We start from the raw sequence: 15,379 nt of genomic DNA on the forward strand, positions 1-15,379 counted from the left end.
ATTATAACCGAGCAGACATGAAATACATTCAGCCGACATGCCGCACCGGATAAAAAAAATATTAGTGAGCTTTTCGATAATAATCACTGATCAGGAATACCCGGCGAAATGTAAAGGCCCATGTTCTTTTTCGTCGCGCAAATGTGAAAAAATGAATAAGACATATATATATATATATATATATATATATATATATATATATATATATACTTTTTAATCAGTCAAAGTATTATGGAATGATTCATATCTTTCTATGAATTTATCTTTCGATTTTGAGCTAGAAGAGAAAATTCAATAGTTGTTTCTAAGTATAATCTAGTATAATATAATTACGGAATTTAATAAAGAAAAAAGCAAATATACTTATATACTTTTATAAACCAAGTTTTATTTTATATTTAATTTACTTGAAACTGTAGAAAAGGTTAATGGAATATTTTGTCGCTTATTTAAGCCAAAGTAAAAAGATTCGCGCGCAATTCTTCATCTCGCACTTGGCGCTCCACCATGCGCCGTAATAAATATTCCGCTGTTGCTGAAATCGCAGTATACTAAAAAATATATTCTATAGCGTGCACAATCGTTCATGGTAACCGTACAACTCGACGGAAATAAATGCGTGCATATCCTGGTCGCCGCGGGGGACGAAAGGAGGAAATGGGATTCGCCGAATGTACAGCTGTATCGCGACGAAACTTTTCCACGACGATTTCATGAATATCTGGTCTTCGTTCTGGCTTCGAGCCGACTCTTTCCGTATTACTTTTTTTTTAGCCATTATCGTACATCGCGCTCCACCGTATCCTATACAATTTTATTACACGTAGCGTATAATTATCAGCCTCAGGTGATCTCTTGAAAAAGCACTATGAATTTCTTACGTGATCGATGCTGCAGCTTTCGTAAACTTATGAAAGATCGCTTCCAGTTTTATCTCAAGTAGCAAATTTTACGAAATCCGAATTTTTAAAAGATCGTAAATTTTCTTACGAGATGAGGAACATCCACTTCTCAGCTTGTAAAAAAAAAAAAACACAATTTAGGATTTGTTCGCTTTCATCGATCGTCGCGCGAAAAGCATGTGAGATTTATACATTTGCATAAACCGCAAATTCCCCGTGACCGTTTGCGTACATGTGACAGCATACTGACGCGGGACCGTGTGATATTTTTACAAATTGCCAATCATCGATCGCGGCGAGGCAAATTGCTTCCAACGAGGCAGACGCGTAGGTCTGTCTCCGGCCTGTCCTATCTGCACTTCGAATGGAAATTGTTGTGGTCGATGCAGCAGCAGCCGCGAAAAAGCCGATAGGAGCTAAAGCGAAGCTTCGTGCACACTGATAATTTACATGTAACAACTACATGTGACTTTTAATACGAGCGTACAGAAATCACGTGCAATTCTCTTTATTGTAAGTCTTTCATCAAAACTAATTTTTTTTTCTTAAGGACATTTGATTAAATTCAATAATTTTTTTTTAATCTTACTCTTGATCTTTATGCACTCTGTCTCCCCCTCTCCCACTTTATGGAATGAAAAAAGATACAACTCAGAATTATAAGTCATTTATGAGTCTTCGAATCCAGCAAATTAAAAATGTTGAACTTGTCACTGTAGATTGAAATTTGATTTTTTTAAATGTGAGGCCAGATGCACAAAGGTGCGCTATTTCGATAACAAAATTTTAAAATTAGTATGTATTTTCATATTCATTATTATTTTAAATTTAATAAGAACATACAGCTTAGCTTGATATACTTGCAAAAAATTAGATTATGATTGAGTTTACGTATTATATGAAATACATTCTTCTTGTTAGACATGTGCGCGCAAAGAATTAAATTGGATCATCGAAAAACAATCGTCGTGGAATGTCACAGGTCTAATTACTTGTTTGATTTAGCGCATGATTGTTATCAGACACCCCTATGCGTTCTTTGGTGTACGAGAAGCGTCCGATAGACGATATTTTGCTGGGCGACCAGCATGACCGAGCGCGCTCCCATCGATGTTCCATTCTCTCGCCCTCTCGCTAACCTTTTGTCAAAAATATGCGCTAGCGCCACCGACAACTAAATAACGGTGCAACGTGCATTCCTGATGCATCGTCAGCGGCGCATCGCAACTAGCACGCTCCCGCCAGCAAATTATTTATCGATCGATCTTGTTGTGCGGCCACTTTCGAGGCTTTCAAAAAATAATGGTCGGCAACCAACGGCCAGACTAAATGACTGTCAACAATTCCCGATGGCATGTCGATGGAAACGACGTTGTGTGTAGACAGCAGTTCCTATTGTACGCTGATTAATAACCGCGCGCGATCGAATATTCATAGAATTTTCGAGTCCATCATACGGTAGGATTCGAAAAGAAGCTTGGCCCGTTTACCGTTCAGCCGCGTACTACAATCCTGCGTTCGGCCATTGATCTGTAATACTACTTGAAAGAGCGCCGTTTTCCGTACTACTTGCTTTCTCATGAATCAACAACTGCAATTCCGGTTAGATGTAACAAATTACACGCTGGTCGAAAGAGCATAATCTCGTTAAAAATCAAATCCAGATTTACGAGTAATGCTTGCATTAATAATCATCTCTCTCAAATAAATTACATCAGAAAATATATGTTACTCGAATAGCGTATCCATTCTTACAAACAGCGATGTGCGTTCCGTGTAAATTCTTCACTTACCGCACGCGCGTAAATTCTCAGCACAAAATTATAAAATTATTTGACGTTAAACATTGATGATCACAATCGTTAATCTTTTCGATACAAAATCTTTATCAAAAATTAAATTAATATTATAGAAGTTATATTTTCATTCAAATCGATAAAATTAAAATCGTAGATACAAAAATAAAAATTTTTTAAATAACAAAAATTTTGATTATTACGTTCGTCGCTCTGTATTAAAAATTTTAAAATAAATGTGAATTTTTCAAAGTTGATTATCTCCTCGAAATTATTTTAGACTGTTAAAAGTTAACGATGATTATCCCCATTTGTCCGCAAAGGCACGCTCATACCCCCGCCGATTATTTTGCATTTATCTCGGGTTTACGTTCGTCGAAAGGAGCGACGCAGAAGGCGCCGGGCCGGATAGCAGATCGTCCCTCGGCGTTCTTGGCAGATGCCGAGACGAAATCGCGCATAAATCGCTAACGACGCACACTTTGTTACAAAAGCATGGGCCTGGTACTCTCGCCGGTCCGTTCTGCTACTGCCGCCAGCTTGATTTATCGTGCCAACGTGGACAATGCGAGAAATATTCTGGCGTGTTCGCTTCGTAAATCACGGTTCTTCGGCAGTCCATACACGGTACCCCCATAGAGAGGACGCACCTTCTCCCTCTCGCGAAATATCACGGGGCGGCCCACCCCGTTCTGGTAAATGTACGCGCGCGGGGGAGAATGGACGAACGGGAGGACATGCAGGAGATACACAGTCGAATCGGGATACGCAGCCGTAAATCACGCCGGAATCGCATTCGTGGATTCTGTGTTCTCAGCATCGCCCGCCGGAACACTGTATTAATTCTTTTTTCCCCGCGGTTATGACACGTGTATACCTTCGGGATTCTAAACGGAACAATGACGTTGTCGTGACGCTACATCTCTCTTGATCCATATTGCATCGGACAATGCATCGTCGATGCGAAGGGGGAGCAGTGATTTTACTGTCCGTGATATTATCGCGATAACTTCGTTATCGACGTCACGATTAATGTGTCACATTACTGCATCATTACGAGAAATGAAGATATAGTCTAGCGTCGTTTTATGTTTTAGACTATGTCTTACCTGTTGTTCTTTTTTGAATGATCTTTTCCTCGATAAGCGCTCTCACACTGACGGATGCTGTCTGCAGAGGCGGTCCGACGACCTCTTTCTTCTCGCTTTTCTTGTTCTCCGCGTCCTGTAACACGCGATAAAAAACGAAATCGTTATTAAATCGAATCAAACAGGTTGTTAGTTCGCCGCGCGGTGAAAAATCGAACATTAATAAGCATTTTAAATGGATAAATTTTCCATGTTTTTGCATTCGAGAGATGGAGGAGATTCTCAGCTAAATCTAGATTATTGTCAGCGAAAAAAAAAAAATCACATTCTATCATCGTAGAATATTTGGCATTTTGGATATTTTGTCAACAATCGCAGTCGACTATGGTAAATCTGGATCTTATTAGTCGCACGTGGCAGTTTCGCCTGGGCTCATCTCGTAGGACTCGTAGTTTAGAATCCTCGTTGAACCCGGCCACGAAGGACTCATGACGGGAGAACTCGGATTAGAAGCTCAAATCACGGGCAAATTGACGCGCAGGATACTAAGGGAGAGACGAAGGGAGAGTACAATGGTGAATAGGAGAAGGAGGTGTGCGGGAGGGGATGCACGCTAATCACTGAGCAAGGCTAATTGAGGCGTCCATTGGATTATATCGTAATGGAATCTCCGGCGTGTGCGATTCAACATCCTGTGATACACCTCAGCTCTAAGGAAGGTGCCCTACCTTGTTTCTAGATACTTGCGAAGAATGATATTTAATTCAATTCCGAATTGCAAAAGTTCAATACAGCGCGTCGATAAATTTGCATTTTTTCTTTATTTAATCAAATATTAATTTAATATTCGAGTTACCAATGCATTGAAGGTATCTTTATTTAGTAAAAAATGTATAAAATATTTTAGAGGAACTATGAAACATATTCTTCATCTTATTTTCAATTTTTTCTAATCTTGAGATTTTTATTTTTATATTTCTTGTATAAATTATTATTTTTTTTATTGTATTGTATTTTCAATTTTATTTCGATACGCCATTCATTATTAATATTTCTATCTTTTCAATACTCTTAAAAAATTCTTAAACGTCCAATGCTTTTACATTATACTTCCAAGAAGAGATAATATAATTCTTTTTCTATCCAACGATATACAATATTTTCTATCCCTATCCATTTGCAATATTGATCGACTGATTGGAAAAAAAGAAAAAAAGAAAAAAAAAAGGAAAGATGTAATATTTTGACGACACAATAGCGTCTCGCTATCGCGGACTTATCATCGTCGTATCGATTTATTATTACCCCGAAATAGTATCTTCGCAAAAAGTTCTCCCGTTTCACATCCCACAAGATAAGCCGTTCTTGGCCGCGAACTTAGCGTCGCCGCGAGCTACGGAGGCCCTACTTCCTAACTCACTAAGCACGGGAATTCCTTAAAGTCCGTGTAATTTTTTTCCCGGGGCACCCGCGCGCGTAAAAGTTATATTACTTAAAGTTTCCGCGCGCGAGTTATACGCGTCGTGTAAGTAAGAGGACCTCGCGACTATGTCTCCGCGATATGCGAGCCGGAGAAACTGCTACCACCACGTCAAGTATTTACCTCCGCCGACCTCCGCAAGTTTCGGGCCACGTTTATAATTAGCATACTAATACTAACCGTCGGACGTCTCATACGCATACATCTTCCGCACCTGCATCCCGCCACCGGCCACCGCCCTTAGTAGTCGGCGTAGACAATATATCAGTCCGGATACATACGTCATCATCATCATCATCATCATCATCTTCATCGGGCCTTAATGGGACGGGTGCACGGGGCGGCGGTCGTCATCGCGCGGCCCTCAATTTCCTATCTCCTACTTCGGATAGGTGTGTAACGCGGTGCACTTACGCACCCGTGGCCGCGTATATATCACGCCTCCCACGAAATTGAACTCTGTCTTTGACGGGACGTACACCGCTCCGCTCGCTTCATGAATATTGATCGGCGGCCGTTAATACGCGGAATTGATTGCGGAACGTCCGCCGTGCCGTGCCGCGCCACGCCGCGCCGATCCTGAACTCATCAATTCGATCTGTGTCGATTCCAGCTACCGGAATTATCTGGCGACCGCTATTGTCCCGTGATTAGACTCTTGTAAGTTCCTCGGTGACGCTTCTTTTTCTACGAATTATTTTTATGTGAGAGGAGAGTACAATTGCGGACAGAGATTTATTTAGTCTATCAGCGCTTCATCTTGATTTATCGATTTAATTTAATTCGGAATTATTTTTACATTCCCGTAAAACCGTCTCTCTATGCAGCTATGGAGAGAGATATATCTATCTACTTCGTGTTTTTTGTTGTCTTGATTGATCAATATATCTATCAGTATTCTATTTTACGATCGCGCGCAAATAATACGATTCAGAGGGAGAAGAAGCACGTAGACTATGTTTTAGAACACGATTACAAAGAGGCGATTAATGAATGATGCTGCCGAGTCCTGTACGGCTATTTCCGATATTTCTTGTTCTTATCTTCGGGGCATCGATCAATCGACAAACTATGGCACGCGCGCTTACGTTTTCCAACAATTCCTACCTTCAGACGATCAATCGTGCTACACGTCAATCGTGCTACTTACAGAAAATAAATCTGAAACGCGTCGGCGCAGATTTATTGCTGACGATTTATCGCTCCGAAAAATCATTCGTCACGCGACAGTGCAATGTAATGAAAAAACGGCAATTGTGTGCGGCGCGGCTCGTCGGCGAGCCGCGAGTGCGGCATACACGCGGGCGCGATTCTTCCGAAAATACAACGAATTACACGCCGTAATTCGTTCTAAAGCCCGCAACTACATGTCTCATCCGCGTGCTCGGGTCCCTGGAAAGAGGGGGGCGCACGCGGAGATTAACAGTAACTGCCACTTAACGAACCTGAACGCGGTCACTAACTCCTCTCACTGTGGACGCGCGCCCCAAACAACAACCAGCGCGCGCGGTTTCACGATGAACGAGACTCTGCTTATAACTCGATGAATTTTCCCGTTTCATTCCCCTCAACCCCGCCGCGTGTATCCCACCCCCTCGCGACGTGCATTAATCTTGGCTATATATATATCCACGAATTCGAAGGGGCCATCGAAACTTTTCAATAATTCCGTGCGGCCGGGCAAAAAGCTCGGGTCACGGGAAGTTGGGCTGACTGCCGGATGGAGGCTTTCGCGGCGTACCCGCTGGTCTCTCGCTGGTCGAACACGAACACGAATACGCGTAGAAAGGAGAGGAGACGAGGAGAGTTCGAGAGGGTGGACGCGTAGGGCGGAGGCGTATCGCGGTGAAAACTCGGGTGCTCGAAACGAGAGCAGCGCCGTTGAAAACCCCGGCCGTAACCAGTCAGATTCAATCTGCATAATGGAGAAAGCTCGAGACAATGTTTGCACGGGGCTCTCCGCGCGTGCTACGTTTTCCTCCCGTTTCTCTCTCTCTCTCTCTCTCTCTCTTTCTCTCTTCCTCTTTCCCTCGGGCCATTGAATTGCGTCTTTCTCTCCTCTTCTCTCTCGCTCTTCTTCTCTTTTCCATCCCCCGACTGGCGGACTCGCTGCGGATTGGTTCGGGGTTCGGGTGGAACCAAAGAGCTTGTTAATGGGTTCATTTGGATTCGATCATCGCCTTACCTTTCCCATCCACCGGATGGTAGTACATCTCCCTCGCTCGTCCACGTTTTATCTCGTCTTCGCTGATTTACTCGTTCTCGTACCCCGTCTCGTTCCAATCTTTACTCTCTATCGAGCGTTACCGAGCGGTCTTCTCATCCGCCATCGCTTACGTAGAAATGAATGGAATAAGAAGAGGTGGGATGAATCGCAGAGAGCAAGCGATGACGCGAAGGAAGGTTAGGCGATCGTTAAAAATGTTGATTGGAAAATTAATTCGACGTATTTGTCAAAATCGCGAAGATGAATGAGATTCATGAGATTAAAATTTTAGGATTCGATAAAAATGTTACGGTTACGACGAATCCAGAATAAGTCTAACTAGACGTTTAATGATAATAGATATTTCGCATTCCTACAGGATATTTTTGAAATTCAATTTATATCCACGTTCATCACGTTTTCACAGAAAATATGCCTGACGTACGTATCATATAATTAGAATAAGTCTTTCTTATAATTTTTTAAACTTTTATATTTTCATAACTTTATAGAAAAATCTTACGGATTGAAAAAAAGGAATTTCCATTTATACATTATTTTGGCGATTCAATACATCGATTACAATTTTCCTTGCCTTTCAGTGCCACTGACCAGCTTGGTTCTCACTCTCTCTCAATACCGATTACGTCATCGTCTTTCAATTGCAGAATAAAGAACATCTTCCTCAGTTCACTATTCACTTCTCTCCCCCGCCTACCATCCAGAATCGGGTGAAAAAGAGGAAACTTCTTGTCCAACGAGTTTTTCAGCACTTTCCTAAACGACGCAGCGTTCGTTAAGACATTTTTAATCAGCAGAAGAGCGTTGAAGAGGCGGTAGGGGAAACGGTAGGGCAAGAAAGAACGTTCGCGGAATCGCTGATCTTTCTATTTCAACGGCTGCAACAAACCCTTACCTCCTGATCTTATTAAGAACACTACTGTTCGTAACCTCCTTCCTTCAGGAATAAGGGAAACGGAGAAAGGAGGATGCGAGGAAGAAAGTATACTGAAATCGCGCGGATCTCCAGGGGCGATTTCCGCGATCTCTTATATCACTTTTTACCATCTTTCCGCCCTTAGCCGCGGCGATTATCACCTCGAGGATGAATCCTCGAGTATCGCGTTCCTCGAGACCCCGAGACTGCGGCGGCGGCGGCTTGATGAGATTTTCACAGAAACGCCGGTTGATTATTCGAATGCAACGTGCGAATTCGCGCGATTGCGAATTCATATGGTGATGCAACCGCCGGCGCGGTATAACTTCGGCGGAGCCGCGCGCGGAGATTTTCTCGAATATTAAAGTTTTCGTGCCGAAAATGAAGTTTGGACGACGCGGTCGGGCGGATGCAAATGAAATCAGCCGCCGCGAGATGAGTTCCTTTATCCCGAAGAAACGGCTGCGACCAAAAGAAAGTACCAAGCTACAACGTATGATCTTGCGTTCGTTACACCTCACGATGAAGTTGGAAGATAATTTTTTCGAGATAATCGTAATTAAATTTTTATTTGGTAGTCTTTTTTAGGTCATAAGTATTACTTTTAGCAAAGAACGATTCGTCTTTCGTTCAGTCAAAGACACAGAAAAATTCATACGTTTATGGTACTATGCGAAGGAAAGAGATTGATTTTTTATTTAATATATCGAATATATCGAATATATCGAATGAGAATGTATTATATATATTTGCTTAACTTCGTATGTTGTACTTTGTATGTTGAAATACGTATAACAAATAGCGTAAATTACGAAAAAATTACGAAATAAAACGTTAATAGAATATTTAGTAGACCAAACTTGCTTTGGATTCATACATAAATACGTAAAAAAGCACTTCTTCGAATACACACACTTGATCTTTAAATAAAAAATTAAATAAGAAATATGAAATTTACCTTTTTGAAGTAACCACCGTGGAGTCTCATATGACCATTAAGGGCTGGTATGTTTTTAAATTTTCGATGGCACAGGTTGCACTCCACCGGTTTTGATTCCGTTTGGGTTTTATTGGAAGTTACAACCGTACCGGGAGAAGATGAATTTCCGGGAGATGGACTATTCTTTCCCACATTTCCGTTTCCCGGTGAGCCGACCTGCTGCTGTTGTTGTTGTTGCTGCTGTTGCTGTTGCTGCTGCTGCTGTGCCTGCTGTTGCGCTTGCTGCTGCTGCTGCTGCAAGCAAGAAATAGATTCGCTTTTTACACATAAAGAAAGATTTAGGAAAATGTTTAAATGTTTGCTATGTTGCAATTACAATGTCACAGAAGTCTCGAAATTAGTTTACATTGGATTTTAAATGATACATCACTTGATGAAAATTTGTCCGTTATTTATACATATATAAATTTAAATCGCAGTCATAATTACTGTTAAACAATAAAAAGAATACGATATATATGTCGCATATAATAGCTAAGATCTGCTCTATCTTATATTTCTATAAGAAAGAGAAGGATGTTTATAAAATATTCGCAACGTAACGACCTCATTAGTTCCGACGGTGGCACATAACGAGTAAAGACCAGAATAAGCGTAAGACCGAGAATAATTGAACAAAGGGAGAATTTCCTTTATGGTAGCTTCTTCCTTTATGGCGCGCCCTACATCTGGCTTGATGTCCCTTTTCCGAAGTCGCAGGAGATTTTTAGCGACAACGCACGAAGCTTTCCACCTTTCAATGTTTCTCCAGTTTCCCCATTCTTGTCGCAGATCGCTTCGCTTTTCGGGGAGTGGGAGGGGGGGGGACGAAATTCTATCTGGGGAACGGAAGGGGAAGGAGGCGACAGTGTAGCACGCGTTACAACATTAATACGACTATGTAGCACACGAAAGTTGCCGTTCTCTGCCCGCCGGTTAAGCCCTCTCGAGGGCCGAGAACCATTCCTCTTCCACCTGCTGCGAAGCCTTGTATAAACTCCGCAACTTCGTAAGCGCGTAAGAGGGAATAGAGATGGGAGAATTGCTAACTACGGATCGGAGAACGTTGCACGCTCGCTGCACAATTTGCATCGCTTCCAGGCGATACGACGATCATCCGGGGACGCGGGATATCGCGCGCGCCAGATCCCGACTTCTATATTATAACTTCGCTCTTGTGTTTTAGCTGGGCGATCTTTGACGGTTCCTCTAAGCGTTGTACGCGTGATACACGATTCAGACCTTTATACCAATGATAGCGTATCAATTTCTACCAACAACGTCATATGCACATATCGTCATATTACAATTACCTCGCTTATGAATGGTCGGTGATTTTTCATAATAAAATTCTATCTTCGTAAATACAGATTTCATGTTTTATTTATAGTCGCTATTTGGACATTGTTTTAAAAGTGTATCAAGTAAATATTTAAAATTGTGCACTATTTTATATCTCGTATTTTTGCATTCATTAAAAGAAAAATTGTTGTAAAATTAAAATTATTGTAGCTACCTGTTGGAATTTATGGAGATTGATTTTAGATTCTTTTATATTAAGAATATAAAATTTATGACAAATAGGTAAAAAAATTTAAACGTCAAATTGACTCTCAAGATTCACATTCACTGGTCCATTTAAAATGAGTTTTTAGCTAAGTATCTCAGCAGAAGCGCCATGGTATTACTATAAATACGGATCTCAGAGACTCGGGATTACGTCGCGTGTGTATATTCTCTTTCCCGCTTTCGCATCGCTCACTGGGATAGCGTGTGCTCTCTTCACGCGGACTTACTTCCTCCACGCTTCCTTTTGCGGCGTGCAAAACTCCTGTCGTATAAGTTCGAGAATTGCTGCGAGAAGAGCGAAGTTGCGCTTCCTCTTCCATCAAGCCTCCCGGAAGAGTCGAGAATTCTAAGCTTAGTCATAAGTACATATTCGATGCTGCCGCGGGGCATGTCTGGATAAGAGCTTTGAAAATTTAATAACTGTAAGTAGATCCAATACTCGATATCCTGCGGAAGGAACTTAAAAGGTCGCGTGTTTAAAGCGCGGAAGCGATACGGCTAATATTTAGAACGCTTTGCATGTTGGATAATACGATGATTCTTGCCGTCCTATTTGGCATTAAAATCACATTCACCGACATTATTAGCCGGTCAATCTCCCGTTTTCAAGACGTTCGCTCGCGTCCGGATTTTTCTCCTTTTCATCTGCAAATGAAGCCGCACGTAGCCACACACGTGCATCGTACGTGAGAAGCATTCAGCAGTGCAAAAGATCAAGAAGTCCACGTATACATCTGCGCGCGACTAGTCTTCATATTAAACCCTTCTCCATTCTTTAATAATAGCGGAACGTTGCTCGGTCTTAACTACCTCTTCTTAGTGAAAGCGATTTCCCGTCGCATTTGCTTCCTAGAAGAAGTCTTCTAACTTGACTCTACTGGCGCTATTAAAAATTCAGAAATGCGTTTTACCAACTTGCAGTATTGAATTACAATTTTAAAGCTCTAGGCGACCGGCACGCTATTATTTTTTTATAAAGAAAATGCCGTCATTACAAGGACAATCTCTCGCCAGAATTTCTTATCAAAGAAAAGACTTCAAAATTTTTTATACAGAATTATAAAATTCCTTATAGACGCACAGGAGTCTTTCATATCTTTTACGAATCTTTGTACCAAATATCGCGAGCTTAATATATAAATCATAATATCATAATATATCATCACTTAAGGGTCTTTTATCATTTAGAGAGAGAGAGAGAGAAATGCCTTTCCGGCCAATAAACAAACGTGTTTCGCGAAAGGAAGAATGGTAAAAGCAGAGGGATACGTGAAAGAATAGCAGCAGGTGTTTTCATAAAGATAGACCACCCATGGCATGAGTCGCGTAATTGCACGAAAAAGAAATGCAGGGCGTCACGACGGTAATCAAGGGACGCTCTGTGTGGTCGTATCTTTTCATTGGATGCGTTTTTTTGCGTGATGTCGTTGATGGATACGCGTTCATTCCGTTGTCCGGTCAAGAAAAAACGTCGAATTGTGAAAAAGCTTTCAACATGCGTAAATGGGTGTAGGTTCACGGATGAGAGCACCGGATGATCGACGTTACTGTACAATCGCCGTGGGGGAAGTACGATCGATTCGCAAGCGAAATGCGTATTAGTTATTTAACAACTCTGACGGATTGCACATGCCGTTTATTTAAGAAATGTTTGTTGCGAAATAAATTGCAATATTGAATTCTCCGTTTAATCGTCCGCGTTTTTTTTTTAACATTAACAATGTATGTATTATAAGCATTCTTATATTCTGGAGTATCGTGACGTAATGCAATTGAGTTTAGTTTAAGCTAACAATTGAGTATTAACTTTATCAAGTTTAAATATAAGCTCTAATGTATGTTTATGCTTCAAACATTAACGAGATTAAAGCAGTAAAGAGATAATGGATAACCTCTGCACTCGCATGGATTAAATTATTTTTCTTTCCTTCGTTTATTATTAAAACACGCAATTTACTGATATCGGTGATAATCGCGGCTTCGATGTGCACCGATATGCAGCATCCGCGAATGAGTTTAACTTAAAACTAAGCTGTACCAGAGCAGCACCTAAATTGGTTTAATTCGCACATCAACGAGCGCGATACCCATCGAACCAGCTGATATTTCGCTCGTCATCGCTCGAAGCACATCGTTGATAGATCACGAGATAGTTATCGATCCTTCGCGCGTCTCTCGCGGCCAACCGTCTTCATCTTTCACGATACCGAAGTACTCGATCGCGTCAGATATCTCATCAATTTCTACAAACAATCTTCGATCCCAACGAGATCCTGAATTTCCTTCGAAGTGAGAAGAAGTGAGACGAAAGCACGGGAAGCTCCCGTGCTTTCGTCTCGTGTTAGGGCACGGCATCCATTCGCCAAGATATTTTCCGACACAAATGAAATTCGAGCGATTCCCATGATAATAAAAACGAGAATGCACGAATTAAAAATATAAAAGGTTTTGTTATATTTTAAAATTAAAAATTTTGTTCCGATAAAACATCGATCAATGTTACACTCATCGTGCCTCTCCATTCATCTCGATAGAATGGACGTTAATTAATCCACGTGTCTATAATTATATATCACTCACATCTTTTATTTCTAGCACAAATTAAAAGTCGATATATAACTATAAATGGCGTGTAAAAATGCCTGTGGTTTGCTTCCTCTCAATTTTCCACACTTGAGTCGAATAACGTAATTCAATTATTCCGAGATTAATATGGAAAGCACGTTGAAAATGCAAAAAAATCTCTGACAAGTCCGCGATCATACAATACGCATTTCCTTTGCGTTCGTCATTAGCTTTACCTCGATAGTTTAGTCGACGGAAACGTAATTGTCCCAAGAAGTGCGAGGAACGTCGTTTCTTCTCCCCCTTCTACTTCAAGAGGCATTGTAGCGCCGCTTTCCTCAGCAACGACTTAACCCGTTTAAGTACGACTGGGGTAAAATTACGGCTCGTTTCCGGGCCGGTGGTCCACATAGCAAACGGAAATTCGGTGATTCCATCGTCCTCGAGACTCAGTTTATATGACATTTAAGGTTTGACAGAAGGGAGAAGAGAGCCATAAAAAATTCATTGTCGATTAATTATACACTACAAATTGGGCGAAAATATACGAAGTGAATAATATAAAAATCAAGCATTAAATTGAAGGTATAACAGTATAAATTAATAATAAGTAACGCAGAGTATAAAACTCGATTTTAGGAAAAGGTAAAAAAATGAGCGTGAACTTGGCGATGAAACACCATCTGTGTCTATCGAGAATATTGGTTGCGTGCTTTTAAAATATCAAGTTACGATAACAATCAATAAAATAGATAAATTGGGAAAAAAATATAAAATAGCAATTATGTAAAATAGCACTTTAACCATTAATAATAAATAAATCATATAATATACATCGGAAGGACTCTAGAATAGGCATTTATACGAGAGAGTGCGGGAACGATCTAAGTGCTGGTGAATTGCACGGGTGGGTCGTTACTAGCGGCTTGCTCCTTGAGCCGTTATCTTGGCTGGTCCTGGCATGTATGATTAAATTAGAACAATGCCGGCATAACTCGCCTAGCATGCTCATCCCCTTCCACTGCAGTCAGTCACTGCAGCCTGTGCCGGTTTACCACTTACTAGTAGATGTTAGTAGTTCAGAAACTCTCTCTCTCTCTCTCTCTCTCTCTCTCTCTCTCTCTCTCTCTCTCTCTCTCTCTCTCTCTCCCTCCATTACGTCACAATTTCTCCCCCTTTATTCTCTCTCTCTTTCTCGTTCTCTGTTTCTTCCCCCGTTTATCGTTGCCGATTCGGTCTTTCCCCGCTTGTAATCCCGCGGCAATCCGTAATTTTATGGCGTGCGTGCGTGCGTGCTTCTCGCGACGACAATGTGACTTCAGTTACGTCGAGTTAATCGCTTCCGTACGGTCCGCTTCTCGAGGAGATTGCGCTAACGTGTTAACCCTTTCGCGCCTAATGGATTATACGCAGTAGTCCCGCGTAAGGTGTTCGTCAGGAAATTCGACGGCTTTTATATGTGATTGCGAAATCGTAAGCTAAAGTTTTAATAGTTCAGATATTTTTAAAACGCGTGGAGTAATATTTTCGTTGACTTTTACTTGTTTAAAAATAAAAAATCTCAAATATATTTTTTTTCTTTAAATAAATTTACAGATTTTTTTTTGTTAGAACTATAAATAGCTTGAAAACATTTTATAAAATCGATAAATCTCGATAAATTATAAATTTCATGTGATTTATAGAAAAAAAGATAATTTTAGAATTAAAAAAGAAAAAAGAAAGAAAATCTTATAGTTTCAATTAAAATAATAAACTCTGCTTCATACTTCGAAATTTTCGCAGCGTATTTAAGCATTAGTTAACGCGGAGCGGAATAACGAAATAGCCTGATAAAATAAAGTACTGTAATCCTTG

General features: G+C 40.8%; 1 protein-coding gene across 9 annotated transcripts in view; it reads right to left on the reverse strand.

Annotated features, from left to right (window-relative positions):
* The window catches only part of LOC105423600 (uncharacterized), a 383,169-nt gene that overhangs the window by 23,603 nt on the left and 344,187 nt on the right, over nt 1-15,379 (reverse strand). For 8 of the 9 annotated variants that reach the window (XM_089080981.1, XM_089080983.1, XM_089080980.1 and 5 more), the window contains 2 exons: nt 9,368-9,643; nt 3,808-3,922 (listed from right to left, as the gene is read on the reverse strand). In XM_089080981.1, the coding sequence (XP_088937107.1) occupies nt 3,808-3,922; nt 9,368-9,643 (391 nt within the window). The remainder of the gene's footprint in view (nt 1-3,807; nt 3,923-9,367; nt 9,644-15,379) is intronic. The other variant, XM_089080979.1, reaches the window with a different exon arrangement.

Source organism: Pogonomyrmex barbatus, unplaced genomic scaffold, assembly GCF_055798465.1.
Source record: "Pogonomyrmex barbatus isolate J1 unplaced genomic scaffold, ASM5579846v1 scaffold4, whole genome shotgun sequence".
NCBI classification, from domain to species: domain Eukaryota; kingdom Metazoa; phylum Arthropoda; class Insecta; order Hymenoptera; family Formicidae; genus Pogonomyrmex; species Pogonomyrmex barbatus.